This window comes from Orcinus orca, chromosome 14, assembly GCF_937001465.1.
Source record: "Orcinus orca chromosome 14, mOrcOrc1.1, whole genome shotgun sequence".
NCBI classification, from domain to species: Eukaryota; Metazoa; Chordata; class Mammalia; order Artiodactyla; family Delphinidae; genus Orcinus; species Orcinus orca.
The window spans coordinates 45,156,826-45,172,401 of NC_064572.1; the positions used below are offsets into that span (position 1 = coordinate 45,156,826).

The window sequence follows — 15,576 nt, forward strand, 5'->3', positions numbered from 1 at the left end:
TACCTACCTTTAGGGAATACTTCTCAACTTATTTTATGAGGGCAGTATTACCTTGATATCAAACCAGACACTAGATCAATAACTTGTATGGATATAGACACAAAAATCTTCAAAAAATACTAACAAACTAAATCTAGTAACATATATAAATGATTACAGACCATATACAAATGGATTTATCCCACTGATTCAAGGTTGGTTCAATATATCAAAAAGCAGTCAATGTAATACACCATATTAATAGAATATGAGACAAAAACCACATGATCATCTGAGACACTAAAGAAAAGTATTTGACAAAATCTAACACTGTGATTTAAAAAAGACAACTGACACCTAAACTAAGTAGGAATAGAAGGGAACGTTCTCCATCTGATAAAGATTACCTATGAAAACCCCACAGCTAAAATCATAACTCATGGTGAGAGGCTGAATGATTTTCCCTACAACAGGAAAAAGACAAGAATGTTTGCTCTTACCACTTCTATTCAACCTGTATTGGAGATTCCAGGCAGGGCAATTAGGTAAGAAAAGGAAATAAAGGTCATCTAGATGGGAAAGGAAGAAGTTAAAATTTCTGTTTGTAGTTGACATTATCTTGTATGTAGAAAATCCTAAGGAATCCACTTAGAAAAATACTAGAACTACTGAGTTCAGCAAGGTTGCAGTGAACAAGACCAATATATTAAAATCAATTGTATTTTTATACACTAGCAATGAGCAATCTGACAATGGAACTAAGAACAATTTCATTGATAGTGACATCAAAAAGAACAAAATTCTTAGAAACACGTTTTTAAAATACAAAACGTATAATCTGAAAGCTATAAAACATTGTTGAAAGCAATTAAAGAAGTTATAAATAAACTGAAAGATATTGCATGTTGATGGATTATAAGACTTAATATTGTTAAGATGGTAATACTATCCAAATTAATCTGTAGACTGAACACAGTCCTTATCAAAATCCCAACTGGTGTTTCTGCAAAATACACAAGCTGATCCTATAATTCCTATGGAAATTCAGATGACCCAGAATAGCCAACAATCTTGAAAGAGAAGAACAAGTTAGAAGACTCACACTTCCCGATCTCAAAACTTACTACAAAGCTACAAAGACAGTATGCTACTGGCATAAGGATAGACATATAGATCAATGGAATAGAATTGAGGTTATGGTCAGCTGGTTTTCAACAAGGGTGCCAAGACAATTCAATGAATTTAGAATAGTCTTTCTAACAAATGGTGCTGAGACAACTGGTTATTTGTCTGCAAAAGAATAGATCTGTACCCCTATTGTACAACAACCACAAAAATAAATTCAAAATGGACTATAGACCTAAATGTAAGGGCTACACTATACAATTCTTAGAAAAATATGTACTGGTCAATTGTTATTACCTTGCATTAGGCAAAGCTTTTAAAATATGACACCCAAAGTATAAGCAACAGAAGAAAAATAGTCAAATTGGGCTTCATTAAAATTAAAAACTTTTGTGCTTCAAAGGAAACTATCAAGAAAGTTAAAAGACAACCCATGAAATTGGAGAAAATATTTGTGAATCATATATCCGTTAAACAGCTTGTATCTGGAAAGTGTTAGACATAAATAACTCAATGGACAGGATCTGTATGGACTTTCTGAATAGACATTTCTGTAAAGAATATGTGCAAATGGGTACTAAGCACATAAAAAGATTCTTAACATCATTAGTCATTAAGGCAAATCACAACCACAGTGAGACACTACTTCATACACACTACGATGGCTTTAATCAAAAGACAATAAAATGTATTGGCAAGGATGTGAAGAAATCCAAACCCTTGTTCATTGTTGGTGGGAATGTAAAATGGTTTAGACCACTTTTGAAAACAGTATGGTAGTCCCACAAATTGCTAAACACAGGGTTACCACACAACCCATCAGTTCCACTTCTAGATATATATGGAAGAGAAAGGAAAAAACATGTCTATCACAGACTTGTAATTGAGTGTTCTCATAGCATTATTCATAATAGGCAAAAATTGGAAACAACCCAGAATGCCCATCAACTGATGGCTGGATAAGTAACGTGGTACATCCTTATAATGGACTATTATTCAGAAATAAAAAAGAATGAAGTACTGATACATCTTAGAACATGGATGAACTTTGAAAACATTATGCTAAGTGAAAGAAGCTGGTCACAAAAGTTTACATATTGTATGATTCTATTTATGTGAAATGTCCAGAATAGGCAAAATTTTAAAAACAAAGTAGATTAGTGATTGCCTAGGGCTGAGAGAGACAGAATTTAGGAGTGTGTCTAAAGAATAAGAGGTTCCTTTTAGGGTTGATGAGAGTGTTCTAAAAATGATTATGGTGATGGTTGTACAATTTTGTAACCATACTAAAGCCCAGTAAATTTTAGGCTTTAAATGGGTGAATTTTATGGTATATAAATTATATCGCCATAAAGGTACTGAAAAGGTTTACCTACTTCTCCAGAAAGAATATGTATCATTTGTCCTTTTAGTTTAAGTTCAAGCCCCCTCCGCCTTTTCAAAGTTTTCACTGATTAATAGCAATTTATCAATTTGATTATTCCTATTCTCCTAATTATACACTTATAATTTATTTTAGTATTTCTGTTGGTTGTGTTTGCCTTTCATATTCATTAGCCATTGTATGTTTGTGTGTAGAGATTATGTCTAATGTCTGTTACCAGTATTAACCTCATCTCAGTGCTATACTGGTGGACAACCTTTGGAAACCCAAATTCTTATTGATTATTTAGTGAATCCTACTTTTAAGATGGTTACTATTCCTTTTATTCAGTGTGATTCAGATGTACAATGGCTATAACATACTTTGTATGGGTTATAAAATGTAACACGTGTTTTAGGAAAGGATGTGCATAAGTTATTCAAAGTCTTGCAAATATATACCTACATGTGGAGTTCATTGGTTTAAATATCATTAACAAAAAAACATATTTGTTGAGCATGTAGTGTAAGTAGCTGCTGAGCTCTAGTAAGATAAAGTGTAGCAAATATACCTGTTCTTAATAATCTTACACTCTAATTGGGAGAGTGAGTTCAAAGACAATTGTGTAAAGTTCAGGATTAGGCCTAGTAAGCACTAAAATGAATTCCGGGCTCTCTGGAAGGCTGATATGGGCCAGAGTTGAGAAAATCTTTGTGGAGGAATGAGACTTTCACATAGGCTTGTTAAAAAAACATTATTCTTGTTTTTTAGGTACAAAACTCAAAACATGAACAACGATATATATTACCAATGTTCAAAGCTGATTTGGTTAGAACTGGAATACAGTTGCCTACAACATATTCCAGAGGAATTAGAAAAGTCAAAGTAATGGATAACAGAAAAGATCCTCCATTCTTCAATGAAGATAACATGGGACCATTTTACTACAGACTTCCTTTCTATGATACCATGGAGCTCTTCGTTGAAACACTGACTGGAACATGTTTTGAGCTGAGAGTTTCACGCTTTGAAGCTGTTATTTCTGTGAAAGCAAAAATTCGAAGATTGGAAGGTACTAGTCTTTCTTGTTTTGTAGGATATGAGGATTAAATTTGTTCTTCAAGAGTGTATAATAACTTTTTAGCTTTTGTTATGGAGAAATGTCAAACATACATGGAATTAGAAAGAAATGGAGAATGAATCCTTATATACGTCCTACTCAGCTTCAACGGTTATCAATTCATGAACTGTTTTTTCCATTCCTGCATTTCCCCCACTCTGTTCCCTTTCTACCAGATTCTTTTGAATCAAAGCAAATCCCTGGCATTATGTTAATGGTGTGAAATAATATTTTAAAATAGTTTTTCAACAGGTTATGATGATGTAAAGATTCTGCAATAACTACCTTACAGTGATAATTGAATTCCCTTTTATTGACCCTGTTTACTTTTTTAGAGTGCTTTGTGAATTCTTTTTTTTTTTTTTTTTTTTTTTTTTTTGCGGTACGCGGGCCTTTCACTGTTATGGCCTCTCCCGTTGCGGAGCACAGGCTCTGGACGCGCAGGCTCAGCGGCTACGACTCACGGGCCCAGCCGCTCCACGGCATGTGGGATCTTCCCGGACTGGGGCACGAACCCGCGTCCCCTGCAACGACAGGCGGACTCCCAACCACTGCGCCACCAGGGAAGCCCTACTTTTTCTTTTTTTAATGTGGAGATTTTCTGGGAAGAGTTTTTGGTTTACATTTACATAGATTTGAAGTTTCCTCAGTATAGCAGGGATACTGAATATTGTATAATGTCTCTTTTGTGGTTAGCGTATTTGTGAAAAGTGTTATAAATTACTTTGTGTTAAAATTAGTCTTTTTCTTTGTACTTGGCAGATTTCTGAAATAAGTGGTATTTGCCATTTATAGTTGTTAAAATCCAGTAAAGACTAGAAAATTTTCCATATAACACTAAATGGATCTTTGCTTTTTGAGCCAGCTGGAACTTGCTTGTAATATAAAGGTAGAAACTAGCATGCCCTCCAGCTCAGTTTAAGTTCAGAATTATAGAAGGATGAGGAGGATTGGAATTTTTTATCTTTGTAAAGTCAGGGATCCTGGTATCTGAGTTTCTGAAATTTGGTATTCCTCTAGTAACTAAGTTCTATTGAAGTTAGTGACCAGCTGAGTCCAATGACCACATCAGTACACCCATTAATGGCACATGAAGCTTTTCTGTCCCCAAATGATTTGGTGAAATCCAGAGTCAGAATAGTTTATTTTGACTTTTCCTGCTCTTTTATTTATATGATGGTGTAATGATATCTTTTTAGGAGCGGTAAGATTTAAAAAAAACCCTCTTGTGTTCTAAGTAATCTCTGCATTTTTTCCTGCTTTCAGGCATTTTGAATAATCTCCGTGCAGCAGAAGCACTCTAGAGGGCATCCTGTTTAGTTCTCTTAATGGCAGAAGAGTAGATTTGGGCTTAGGAAAGATTAGGGGCTCATCCCAGGGAAATATTTACTGACAGAGTTGGACCAGAGCCAAGATATAGGCTACTTGTCCCCTGTAGGAGGAGACATAGGGTAAGAGCAATGACTTTGTAGTTATTAGACAGTTGAAACCTAGTTTAGACATTTATAAAACGAATATACTTATTGGGAGATTAAATGAGGTAATATGTAAAATCTCTACAGTCTTTGTCTGCTTGGGCTGTCACAATAAAATAGCATAGGCTGGGAGGCTTAAACAACAGAAATTTATTTTCTCACAGTTCCAGAGCCTGAAACTCTGAGATCAGGGTACCAGCATGATTAGATTCTGGTGAGGCTTTCTTCCTGACTTGTAGACAGGTTTGTTTTCACTGTGTCCTCACATGGGCATCTCTTCTTATAAGGGCTTGGATCCAACCATAAGGGCCTTACCCTCATGACCTCATCTAAACCTAATTATCTCCCAAAGGCCCCATCTCCGAATACCATCACTTTGAGGGTTAGGACTTCAAGATATAAATTTTGGGGGGATACAGTTCAGTCCATAGCACTTACCACTAGTGGCCAATAGATCTTAATTCCTGTTCCCATTCCCCATCCTTCTAGCCCTCACCCCTTCTTTCCCTCCTATTCTCTAAACTTTTGTAACTTCTTGCAGCCCGTGGGCAGGGATAGTCACTCTGCTCTTCAGGAGGCTTTAAGAGGGCATCCTTCATGTAAAATTAATTTTAACCCTTTTCTAGGTGATATTTCTATTTCTACCCAGGATGACATTTGAGGATAACATGGTGGGTAAGACTCTCCAAGATAAAAGGATATGGAGTAGGTAGGATAGGAAGGCAGAGGTGACACTGTTCAGTTTAATCCTTCAGGGAAATGGTTGCCCTGCCAGACTGCTTTTCCTTTTGGGCAACTTTTGGGAAGCTGGGAACTAGAGCATAGTGGGAGATAGGAGGGTAGATGGAGGGGACTGCAGAGAAAGGGTTGAAGGAGTGTGCTGGATTAGGAATGATGAGGCTGTAGTACCTACAAGGGGACTTTAAATGGGTCTTGAAGGGACAGGAGCAACTGAAGCCAGACTGCCTGATTTCAGATTACCAACTGAGTAAATTACTTAACCTCTCTTTACCTCAGTTGTGCTAATTTAAAATGGGACTAATAATAGTACCTAGTTCAGAGTTGTCCTCAGGATTAAATGAATTCAATGAAAAGCATTTAGCAGAGCATCTGTGCTCTTTATGAGGGGAAAATGGTTAGTCTGTGGAGATAGTGCAATATGTACCAAAGGATATAAGAGCCATGCCCTTGGGAGGAGATGTAATTTAGTTCTCTTGAGTTTCCAGAGAAGGAAAATTCTTTGGAGCTTATCATTACCTAAAGTAGTGTTCTGCAAAGAAGAGTACATGGTACTCAGAGGATAGGAATTTGGAAAGAAAAAAATGTTCCAAGAAATGTAAGGGATTATTGTCAGCTGGTTTTTTATTGCCGTGGGCAGTGGATTCCCTGTACTTGCCATCAAATCATTGGCATTACTGCTCCCTAATAAAGATTTCTCTTCCGTACATGGGATAGGATTGTTTCCCTGGCCAACTTTATGAGTTGGTGGGACCATGTTAATAGTTCTGGCCAGTGAGCTATGAATGGAAGTCTCCATCAGCCTGGGTCCCTGAGTGACTATAGTGAGCAGAGCCCTCCTGACATGCATTAGACATGTAACTTGAGCAAAAAATAAACCTTTGTCTTAAGCCATTGACGTTTTGGGGATGGTTTGGGGTAAGTTCAATATAACCTACTTTATTTTGCCTGATACAGTATCAACTAGGGATCCATTTTTTTCACTTTATAAATAATTGGCTATATAAATACCACTTATTGAATTAGTCTAGTCTTTTCTCACTAAAGTAATTTCATACCTGTCATGTTTTACATTTTTATATGCACACAACTCTTAATCACCTGATGTGTCCCCCCGTGCCAAAATTATACTGTCTTACTTATTGTAATACAATTTATAAGTTTTGATAGCTGATTGTATCCATACATATTAAGGATTATGTCGTCTCGGAGAACTGACCCCTTTATCACTAGGTAATGCCCCTCTTTATCTCGGATATTTTTCCTTGCTCTGTAGCCTGTTCTGTCTGCAATTAATATAGCTACTCTAGCTTTTTTTTTTGATTAGCATTAGCATAATATATCGTTTTCCATCCCTTTACTTCTTTTTCCCTCAGTTTTATTGAGGTATAATTGACAAATAAAATTGTATCCGTCCCTGTACTTTTTTTATATCCAGCTATATTACTATTTATTTTATTTTATTTTATTTTTTTAACATCTTTATTGCAGTATAATTGCTTTACAATGGTGTGTTAGTTTCTGCTTTATAACAAAGTGAATCAGCTATACATATACATATATCCCCATATCTCGTCCCTCTTGCATCTCCCTCCCTCCCACCCTCCCTATCCCACCCCTCTTGGTGGTCACAAAGCACCGAGCTGATCTCCCTGTGCTATGCGGCTGCTTCCCACTAGCTATTGGTTTTACATTTGGTATTATATATATATCCGATGTGGCACATACATACAAGGGAATATTACTCAGCCATAAAAAGAAACGAAATTGAGTTATTTGTAGTGAGGTGGATGGACCTAGAGTCTGTCATACAGAGTGAAGTAAGTCAGAAAGAGAAAAGCAAATACCGTATGCTAACACATATATATGGAATCCAAAAAAAAAAAAATGGTCATGAAGAACGTAGCGACAGGATGGGAATAAAGACAGGACGGGAATAAAGACGCAGACCTACTAGAGAATAGACTTGAGGACATGGGGAGGGGGAAGGGTAAGCTGGGACAAAGTGAGAGAGTGGCATGGACATATATACATCCCTCTACTTTTAATCTATATATATCTTTATATTTAAAGTGGATTTCTTATAGACAACATGTAGTTGGGTCTTGTTTTTTGATCCACTCTGACAATCTCTGTCTTTTAATTGGTTTATTGAGGCAATTGATGTTTAAAATGATTACTGATATAGTTGAATTAATAACTACCATATCTGTTTCTATTTTCTACTCATTGCCCTTATTCTTTGTTCCTTCTTTAATGCTCTTTCTTTCTTTATGTAGATCTATATCATTTTCCTTTTCTCTGAAGAACTTCATTTCCTGCAAGGCAGTTGTACTAGCAACAAATTATCTCAAATTTTTTTTATCTGAGAAACTCTATTTCTCCTTCACTTTTGAAGGATAATTTCATAGGGTACAGAATTCTAGGTTGGTGGTCTTTTTCTTTCAACATTTTAAATATTTTACTCCACTCTCTTCTTGCTTATAGGATTTTGGATAAGAAGGTTCCTGTAATTATTATCCATATGGTTTTTCCTCTGTCTTCTTTGAAGACTTTCTCTTTGTCTTTGCTTTTCTGCAGTTTGATATAACATGCCTAGGTGTAGATTTTAAAATTTTTATCCTATTTATCCTATTTATCCATCACAATCCTTCTGATGTGCAGCTATCCTATATGGTGTTCTCTGAGCTTCCTAATCTGTGCTTTGGTGTATCTCATTAATTTTGGAAAATTCTGGGTCATTATTACTTAAACTATTTCTTCTGTTCCAATTTTCTCTTTCTTCTAGTATTCCAGTTACACGTTTTGAAAAATTTCAATAGTTCTTTGATGTTCCTTTTTTTAAAAATTCTTTTTTCTCTTTACATTTTGATTTGAGAAGTTCCTGTTGACATTTCTTTCAGTTCACTGATTCTTTCCTTGCCTTACCCAGTCTGCTGATGAGTGAGCCTGTCAAAGGCATATCTTTTTCCATCCCTTTACTTCTTTTTTCCCCAGCTTTATTGAGCTTCCTTTTGCTTATATGTAATACACATGCATTTGAGATTTATTCATATTGTTCCATATATCAATAGTTCATTCCGTTTATGGTTGAGTAGTTTTCCATTGTATGGATATACTACACTTACTCATTCCCAAGTTGAGGACACTTCAGTTTTTGGTGATTTTGAATAAGGCCATTTTAACTTTCATGTACAGTTTTGGTTGGTTTTTTTTTGCGGTACGCGGGCCTCTCACTGTTGTGGCCTCTCCCGTTGCGGAGCACAGGCTCCGGACGCGCAGGCTCAGCGGCCATGGCTCACAGGCCCAGCCGCTCTGCGGCATGTGGGATCTTCCCGGACCGGGGAACGAACCCGTGTCCCCTGCATCGGCAGGCAGACTCTCAACCACTGCGCCACCAGGGAAGCCCTGAGATTGGGTTTTTTTTGGTGGATTCTATAGGGTTTTCCATGTTCTTAGATCATGTCATCAGTGAATATAGTTTTACTTCTTCCTTTCCAATCTCAATACTTTTTATTTTTGTTTCTTGCCTAATTGTCCTGACTAGAACCGTCAGTAAAATGTTAAATAGAAATGGTGAAAGTGAACATCCGTGTCTTATTTCTTATCTTAGGGGGACAGCTTTCATCCTTTTACGGTTAGATATGGTGGTTACTGATTGTTGTTTTATAGAGACTGTATACCAGCTTGAGGAAATTTCCTTCAATTCCTATTTGTTCAATGTTTTCTCATGAAATAATTGGATTTTGTCACATGCACTTTCTGTATCTATTGAGATGATCATGTGGTTTGTGTGCACTCCTGGGATGAATCCCACTTGGTCGTGGTAGATAATCCTTCTGATGTGCAGCTAGATTCTGTTTGCTAGTATTTTGTTGAGGATATTTGCAACTATATTCACAAGGGATATTAGTCTGTTGTTTTATTTTCCTGTAATATCTTTGGTGTTTACTAGTAACCCAGTAATACTGCCCTGACAGAAGGAGTTGGTAAGTTTTCTGTCCTCTTTTACTTTTTGTGAGAGTTTGTGAAAGATTATGTTAATCCTTTAAATCAGGGGTCCCCATCCCACGGGCTGCAGACTGATACCAGTCCGCAGCCTGTTAGGAACCAGGCCGCACAGCAAGAGGTGAGCAGCAGGTGAGTGAGTGAACAAAGCTTCATCTTTGTGGACCACCTGGAGAGGTGGGATAGGGAGGGTGGGAGGGAGGGAGACGCAAGAGGGAAGAGATATGGGAACATATGTATATGTATAACTGATTCACTTTGATATAAAGCAGAAACTAACACACCATTGTAAAGCAATTATACCCCAATAAAGATGTAAAAAAAAAAAAAAAAAGCTTCATCTGCTGCTTCCGATAGCTCGCATTACCACCTGAACCATCTCCCCGCCCACCGCCCCCCATCCGTGGAAGAATTGTCTTCCATGAAACCCATCCCTGGTGCCAAAAAGGTTGGGGACCAATGCTTTAAATTAAATGTTTGGCAGAATTTAGCATTAATGTCTGGTCCTGAGCTCTTTTTGTTGGATGTTCTTTGATTACTGACTCAATCTCTACTTTTTAGGTTTATTCAGATATTCTGTTTCTTCTTGATTCAGTTTTCATAGTTTGTGAGTTTCTAGGAATTATTCCATTTCATGCAGCTTGTTTAATTTTTGTAAGGTCAGTAGCAATGTGTCCACTTTCATTCCTGATTTTTGTGATTTGAGTCTCCCTTTTCTTAGTCTAGCTAAAGTTTTGTCAATTTTGTTACTTTTTTGAAATTACTGATTTCCTTAGTTTTCTCTATTGTTTATTTTGTTTACTCTACTTTATTATTTCTTTCTCCTCCTTGCTTTGAGTTTAGTTTGGTGTTCTGTTTTAGTTTCTTAAGGTGGAAGTTTAAATTATTGATTTGAGATCTTTTCTTCTTTAATGTAGGTGTTTATAGCTATAAATTATAAATATATTAATATTGTCTTTTGTATTTACCTATGTATTTTTTTTTTACCAATGTTCTTTATTTCTTTGTGTGGATTCAAGGTAGCCTCTAGTGTTCCTTCATTGTAGCCTGAAGGACTCCTTTTAACATTTTTTGTATGACAGGCTGCTAGTGACAAACTCTTTCAATTTTTGTTTGTCTGAATTGTCTTAATTCTTGTCCATTTTTGAAGGTTAATTTCATTATATATAGAATTATTGGTTGACAGGTTTTTTTTTCTTTTGGCACTTTGAATATGTCATCTTTTTGCCTTCTGTCTTCCATGGTTTCCGATTAGGAATCAGCTGTTAATCTTATTGACCATGCCTTTGTTTGAAAAGTAACTCTTCTCTTGCTGCTTTCAAGATTCTCTCTTTGTCTCTGTTTGTCAGTCCCCTGTTCAAAACCTTCCAGTGGCTTCCCATCACAATCAAAGTAAAATCCAAATGCACTACTGTTGCATTTAAAGTTTTTCTTACATGTATCTTTTTTTTTTTTTTTTGCGGTACGCAGGCCTCTCACTGTTGTGGCCTCTCCCGTTGCGGAGCACAGGCTCCGGACGTGCAGGCTCAGTGGCCATGGCTCACGGGCCCAGCCGCTCCACGTCATGTGGGATACTCCCGTACCGGGGCACGACCCCGTGTCCCCTGCATCGACAGGCTGACTCTCAACAACTGCGCCATCAGGGAAGACCCCTACATGTATCTTTAACCCTGTTTTATTACTTTCCATTTTAGTAATTCTACTTGAGGCACACCACCTTTTTACTCTTTCTTCAATAAGACCAGCATCTTCCTGCTTGAAGGTATCTCCTCCTCCAGATACAGTTATTGTTCATTCTCTCACTTTATTAAAATTCTCAAAGGGAATTCCCTGGTGTTCTGGTGGTTAAGACTGTGTACTGTTACTGCAGAGGGCCTGGGTTCAATCCCTGGTCAGGGAACTAAAGATCCCACAAGCTGTGTGGCATGGCCAAAAAAAATTCTCACATGTCATTTCCTCATGCCTTTCTTAACCACTCTTATTAAAAATATACTTCCCACTCCTACATGTGCCAGTCGCTCTTTATCTTTACCCTGCTGTACTGGTTTTCATTACATTGAATAACCTGGCATTATATTATAGGTGAATGTAGGGATGAATGGTTGGATTTATTAGTAGTATTATTTTTAAGTAAAATCTAAGCATCATGAGGTCGTGGTCTTTTTCTTATTCACCAGTGTATTTTTAACCCAGAGACTAATGTCTGACATAGAATAAGCATTCAAATATTTGAGTGAAGGAAATCCAGAGTGATGTTTAATAGTTCTTAACTGTATCTAACTGAAATATGGTCATCTAGTATAGATTATTTTTCCATTTGAGACATTAAAATATGTAGTCTCTTTGTATATGCCATTCCTTCTCTAGTTTATTCTCATAAAGCTCTTTCTACCATTACTTTTTGCATTTTCTGAAGTGACTACAACCCTACAATGTTTTCAAAAGTACTTTAACGTCTTTGTTTTGACAGTATGTATGTACTACATGTACTTACCACGTAATGTTAATCTTAAGAATTAAAGTGGAAATTGGCAATGTTGAGTAGAAATATATGTATTCAGTTTAATAAGAAACCAGGAATGGAAATAATTTTCAGTTTATTGGTTTTCTCAATTTCTTTCTTTTAGATAAGCATTTTAAAAATTAATGAATTTTGTTAGAGCAATTTTCAGATCACAATAAAACTGAACAAAAACTAGAGATTTCCTGTAGACTGCATGCCCTCCACCCTCCCTTGTACAACCTCTCCCACTATCAACATCTCACACTAGAGTGAGGCATTTGTTATAGTTGATGAACCTACATTGGCATACCATTTTCACCTAAAGTCCATAGTTTACATTACATAGTTTACATAATGATATATTTACCATTATAGTACTATAGAAGATAATTTCATTGACCTAAAAGTTCTCTGTGCTGTCCCTATTCATTCCTCCCTCTTCTCAACCCCTGGAAGCCATATCCTTTTTACTGTCTATTCCATAGTTTTGTATTTTCCAGAATGTCATATAGTTGAAATCATAGAGTATGTAGCCTTTTCAGATTGGCTTCTTCCCATTAGCAATATGCATTTGTGTTTCCTCCATGCCTTCTAATGGCTTGATAGTTTATTTCTTTATAACACTGAACACTGCTTAGATCTTTATAACACTCCCATTGTCTTCATGTACCCCAGTTTAATTACCCATTCATCTACTGAAGGACATCTTGGTTGCTTCAAGTTTTGGCGATTATGAATAAAGATGCTATAAACATCCATGTGCAGGTTTTTGTGTGGGCATAAGTTTTCAGCTCTTTTAGGAAAATACCAAGGAGTGTGATTGCTGGATTGTATGGTAAGAGTATGTTTAGTTTTGTACAAAACTGCCAAGGTGACTGTACCATTTTGCATTCCCACCAGCGTTGAATGAGGGTTCCTATTGCTGTACATCCTTGCCAGCATTTGATGATGTCAGTGTTCTGGATTTTGGCCATTCTAATAGGTGTGTAGTGGTATTTCATTGTCATTTTAATTTGCATTTCACTAATGACATATGATGTTGAACATCTTTTCAAATGCTTACTTGTTATCTGTATATCTTCTTGGGTAAAGTGTCTGTTCAGGTCTTTAACCCATTTTTAAATTTTAAGTTGTTTCTTTTCTTATTGTTGTTTGTTTTCTCCCAGTCTGTGGCATGTCTTCTCATTCTCTTGACATTGTCTTTTGCAGAGCAGTAGTGTATAATTTTAATGAAGTCTAGCTTATCGATTATTTCTTTCATGTATCATGCTTTTGGTGTTGTATCTAAAAGGTCATCACCATACCCAAGGTCATCTAGGTTTTTCTGCTTGTTATCATCTAGGAGTTTTATAGTTTTGCATTTTACATTTAGGACTCTGATCCATTTTGAGTTTATTTCTGTGAAGCATATAAGGTCTGAGACCAGATTATTTTTAATTTTTTTTGCATGTGGATGTCCAATTGTTCCAGCACTATTTGTGGAAAAGACTATCTTTGCTCCATTATATTACCTTCACTCTCTTGTCAAAGATCACTTGACTATATTTTTGTGGGTGTATTTCTGTGCTCTCTATTCTATTGATTATATTTGTTTATTCTTTCATCATTACCACGCTGTCTTGATTGCTGTAACTTTATAGTAAGTCTTGAAGTTGCATAGTGTCAGTCTTCAAACTCTGTTCTTCAGTATTGGAATCACTATTCTGGGTCTTTTGCCTTTCCATATAAACTTTACAATAAGTTTATTGATAGCCACAAAACATGCTAAGATCTTGATGGGATTGTGTTGTATCTACAGATCAAGATGGGAAGAACTGACATCTTGACAATATTGAGTCTTCCAGTCCATGAATGTGGAATCTCTCTCTAGTTATTTGGTTATTATTTGATATCTTTCATTACTATTTTATAGTTTTCCTCATATAGCTCTCATACATATTTATTAGATTCATACCTAAGTTTTAAAATTATATTTGGTGCTAACATAAATGATAATGTATTTTCAATTTCAAATTCCACTTGACCATTGCTGGTATATAAAAAAGTGATAGACTTTAGTATATTAATCTGGTATCCTGCGACCTTGCTATAATCTAATTGCTTATCAGTTCCAGGAGTTTTTTTGTTGACTCTTTTTGGATTTTTCTACATAGACAATCATGTCATATGCAAACAAAGACAGTTTTGTAACTTCTTCCCAATCTGTATACTTTTCATTTCCTTTTCTTGTTTTATTGCATTAGCTAGGACTTCCAGTACAATATTCAAAAGCAGTAGTGAGGGGAGACATCCTTGCCTTGTTACTGATCTTAGCAGGAAATCTTTGAATTTCGAACAATTAAGTATGTAGGGTTTTTGTTTTTGTTTTGGTTTTTTTTTGGTCAAATTGAGGAAGTTCCCCTCTATTCCTAATTTGCTGGGAACTTTTATGAAGAATGAATGTTAGATTTCATCAAATACTTTTTTTGCATCTATTGATGTGATCATGTGATTTTTCTTTTTTAACCTGATGACGTGACGGACTACATTGCCTTGCATACTTGGGATAAATCTAACTTGGTCATGGTGTATAATTCTTTTTATTCATGTTGTTGGATTTTATTTGCTAATATTTTATTGAGAATTTTTTCATCTGTGTTCATGAGACATATTGGTCTGTAGTTTTCTTGTAGTGTCTTTGTCTGGTTTTGGTATTAGGGTAATGTTGGCCTCACAGAATGAGTTAGGAAGTATTCCTCTGCTTTTGTCTTCAGGAATCAATTATAGAAAACTGGTGTAATTTCTTTCTTAAATATTTGGTAGAATTCCCCAGTGAAACAATTTGGCCACAGTGCTTTTTGTTTTGGAAGGTTATAAATTATTGATTCAATTTCTTTAATAGATAAAACCCTATTCAGATTGTCTGTTTCTTGTGTGAGTTGTGGCAGCTTGTGTCTTTAAGGAATTGGTTCATTTCATCTAGATTATCAAATTTGTGGGCATAGGATTGTTCATAGTATTCCTTTATTATACTCAAGCTCAGAGATTCTTTTCTTAGCTGTGTTCAGCCTACTAATGAGCCCACTAAAGGCATTCTTCCTTTCTGTTACAGTATTATTAATCTTTCTAGCATTTCCTTTTACTTCTTTCTTAGAATTCCATCTCTCTGCTTACATTGCCCATCTGTTCTTGCATGCTGTCTCCTTTATCCATTAGAGCCCTTAGCATATTAATCGACTAATCATAGATTTGTTGTTTTACATTCCTGGTCTGGTAATTCCAACTT

The 15,576-nt window shown here is 36.0% G+C and overlaps 1 protein-coding gene across 5 annotated transcripts in view; it reads left to right on the plus strand.

Annotated features, from left to right (window-relative positions):
- Positions 1-15,576, plus strand: part of ZFAND4 (zinc finger AN1-type containing 4) — a 76,167-nt gene that overhangs the window by 10,745 nt on the left and 49,846 nt on the right. For all 5 annotated transcript variants that reach the window (XR_007471455.1, XM_033412112.2, XM_049697391.1 and 2 more), the window contains exon 2: positions 3,239-3,539. Coding sequence is in view for 4 of the 5 variants with exons in the window: in XM_033412112.2 (XP_033268003.1) it covers positions 3,278-3,539 (262 nt within the window). In the remaining variant the exon portion in view is untranslated. The remainder of the gene's footprint in view (positions 1-3,238; positions 3,540-15,576) is intronic.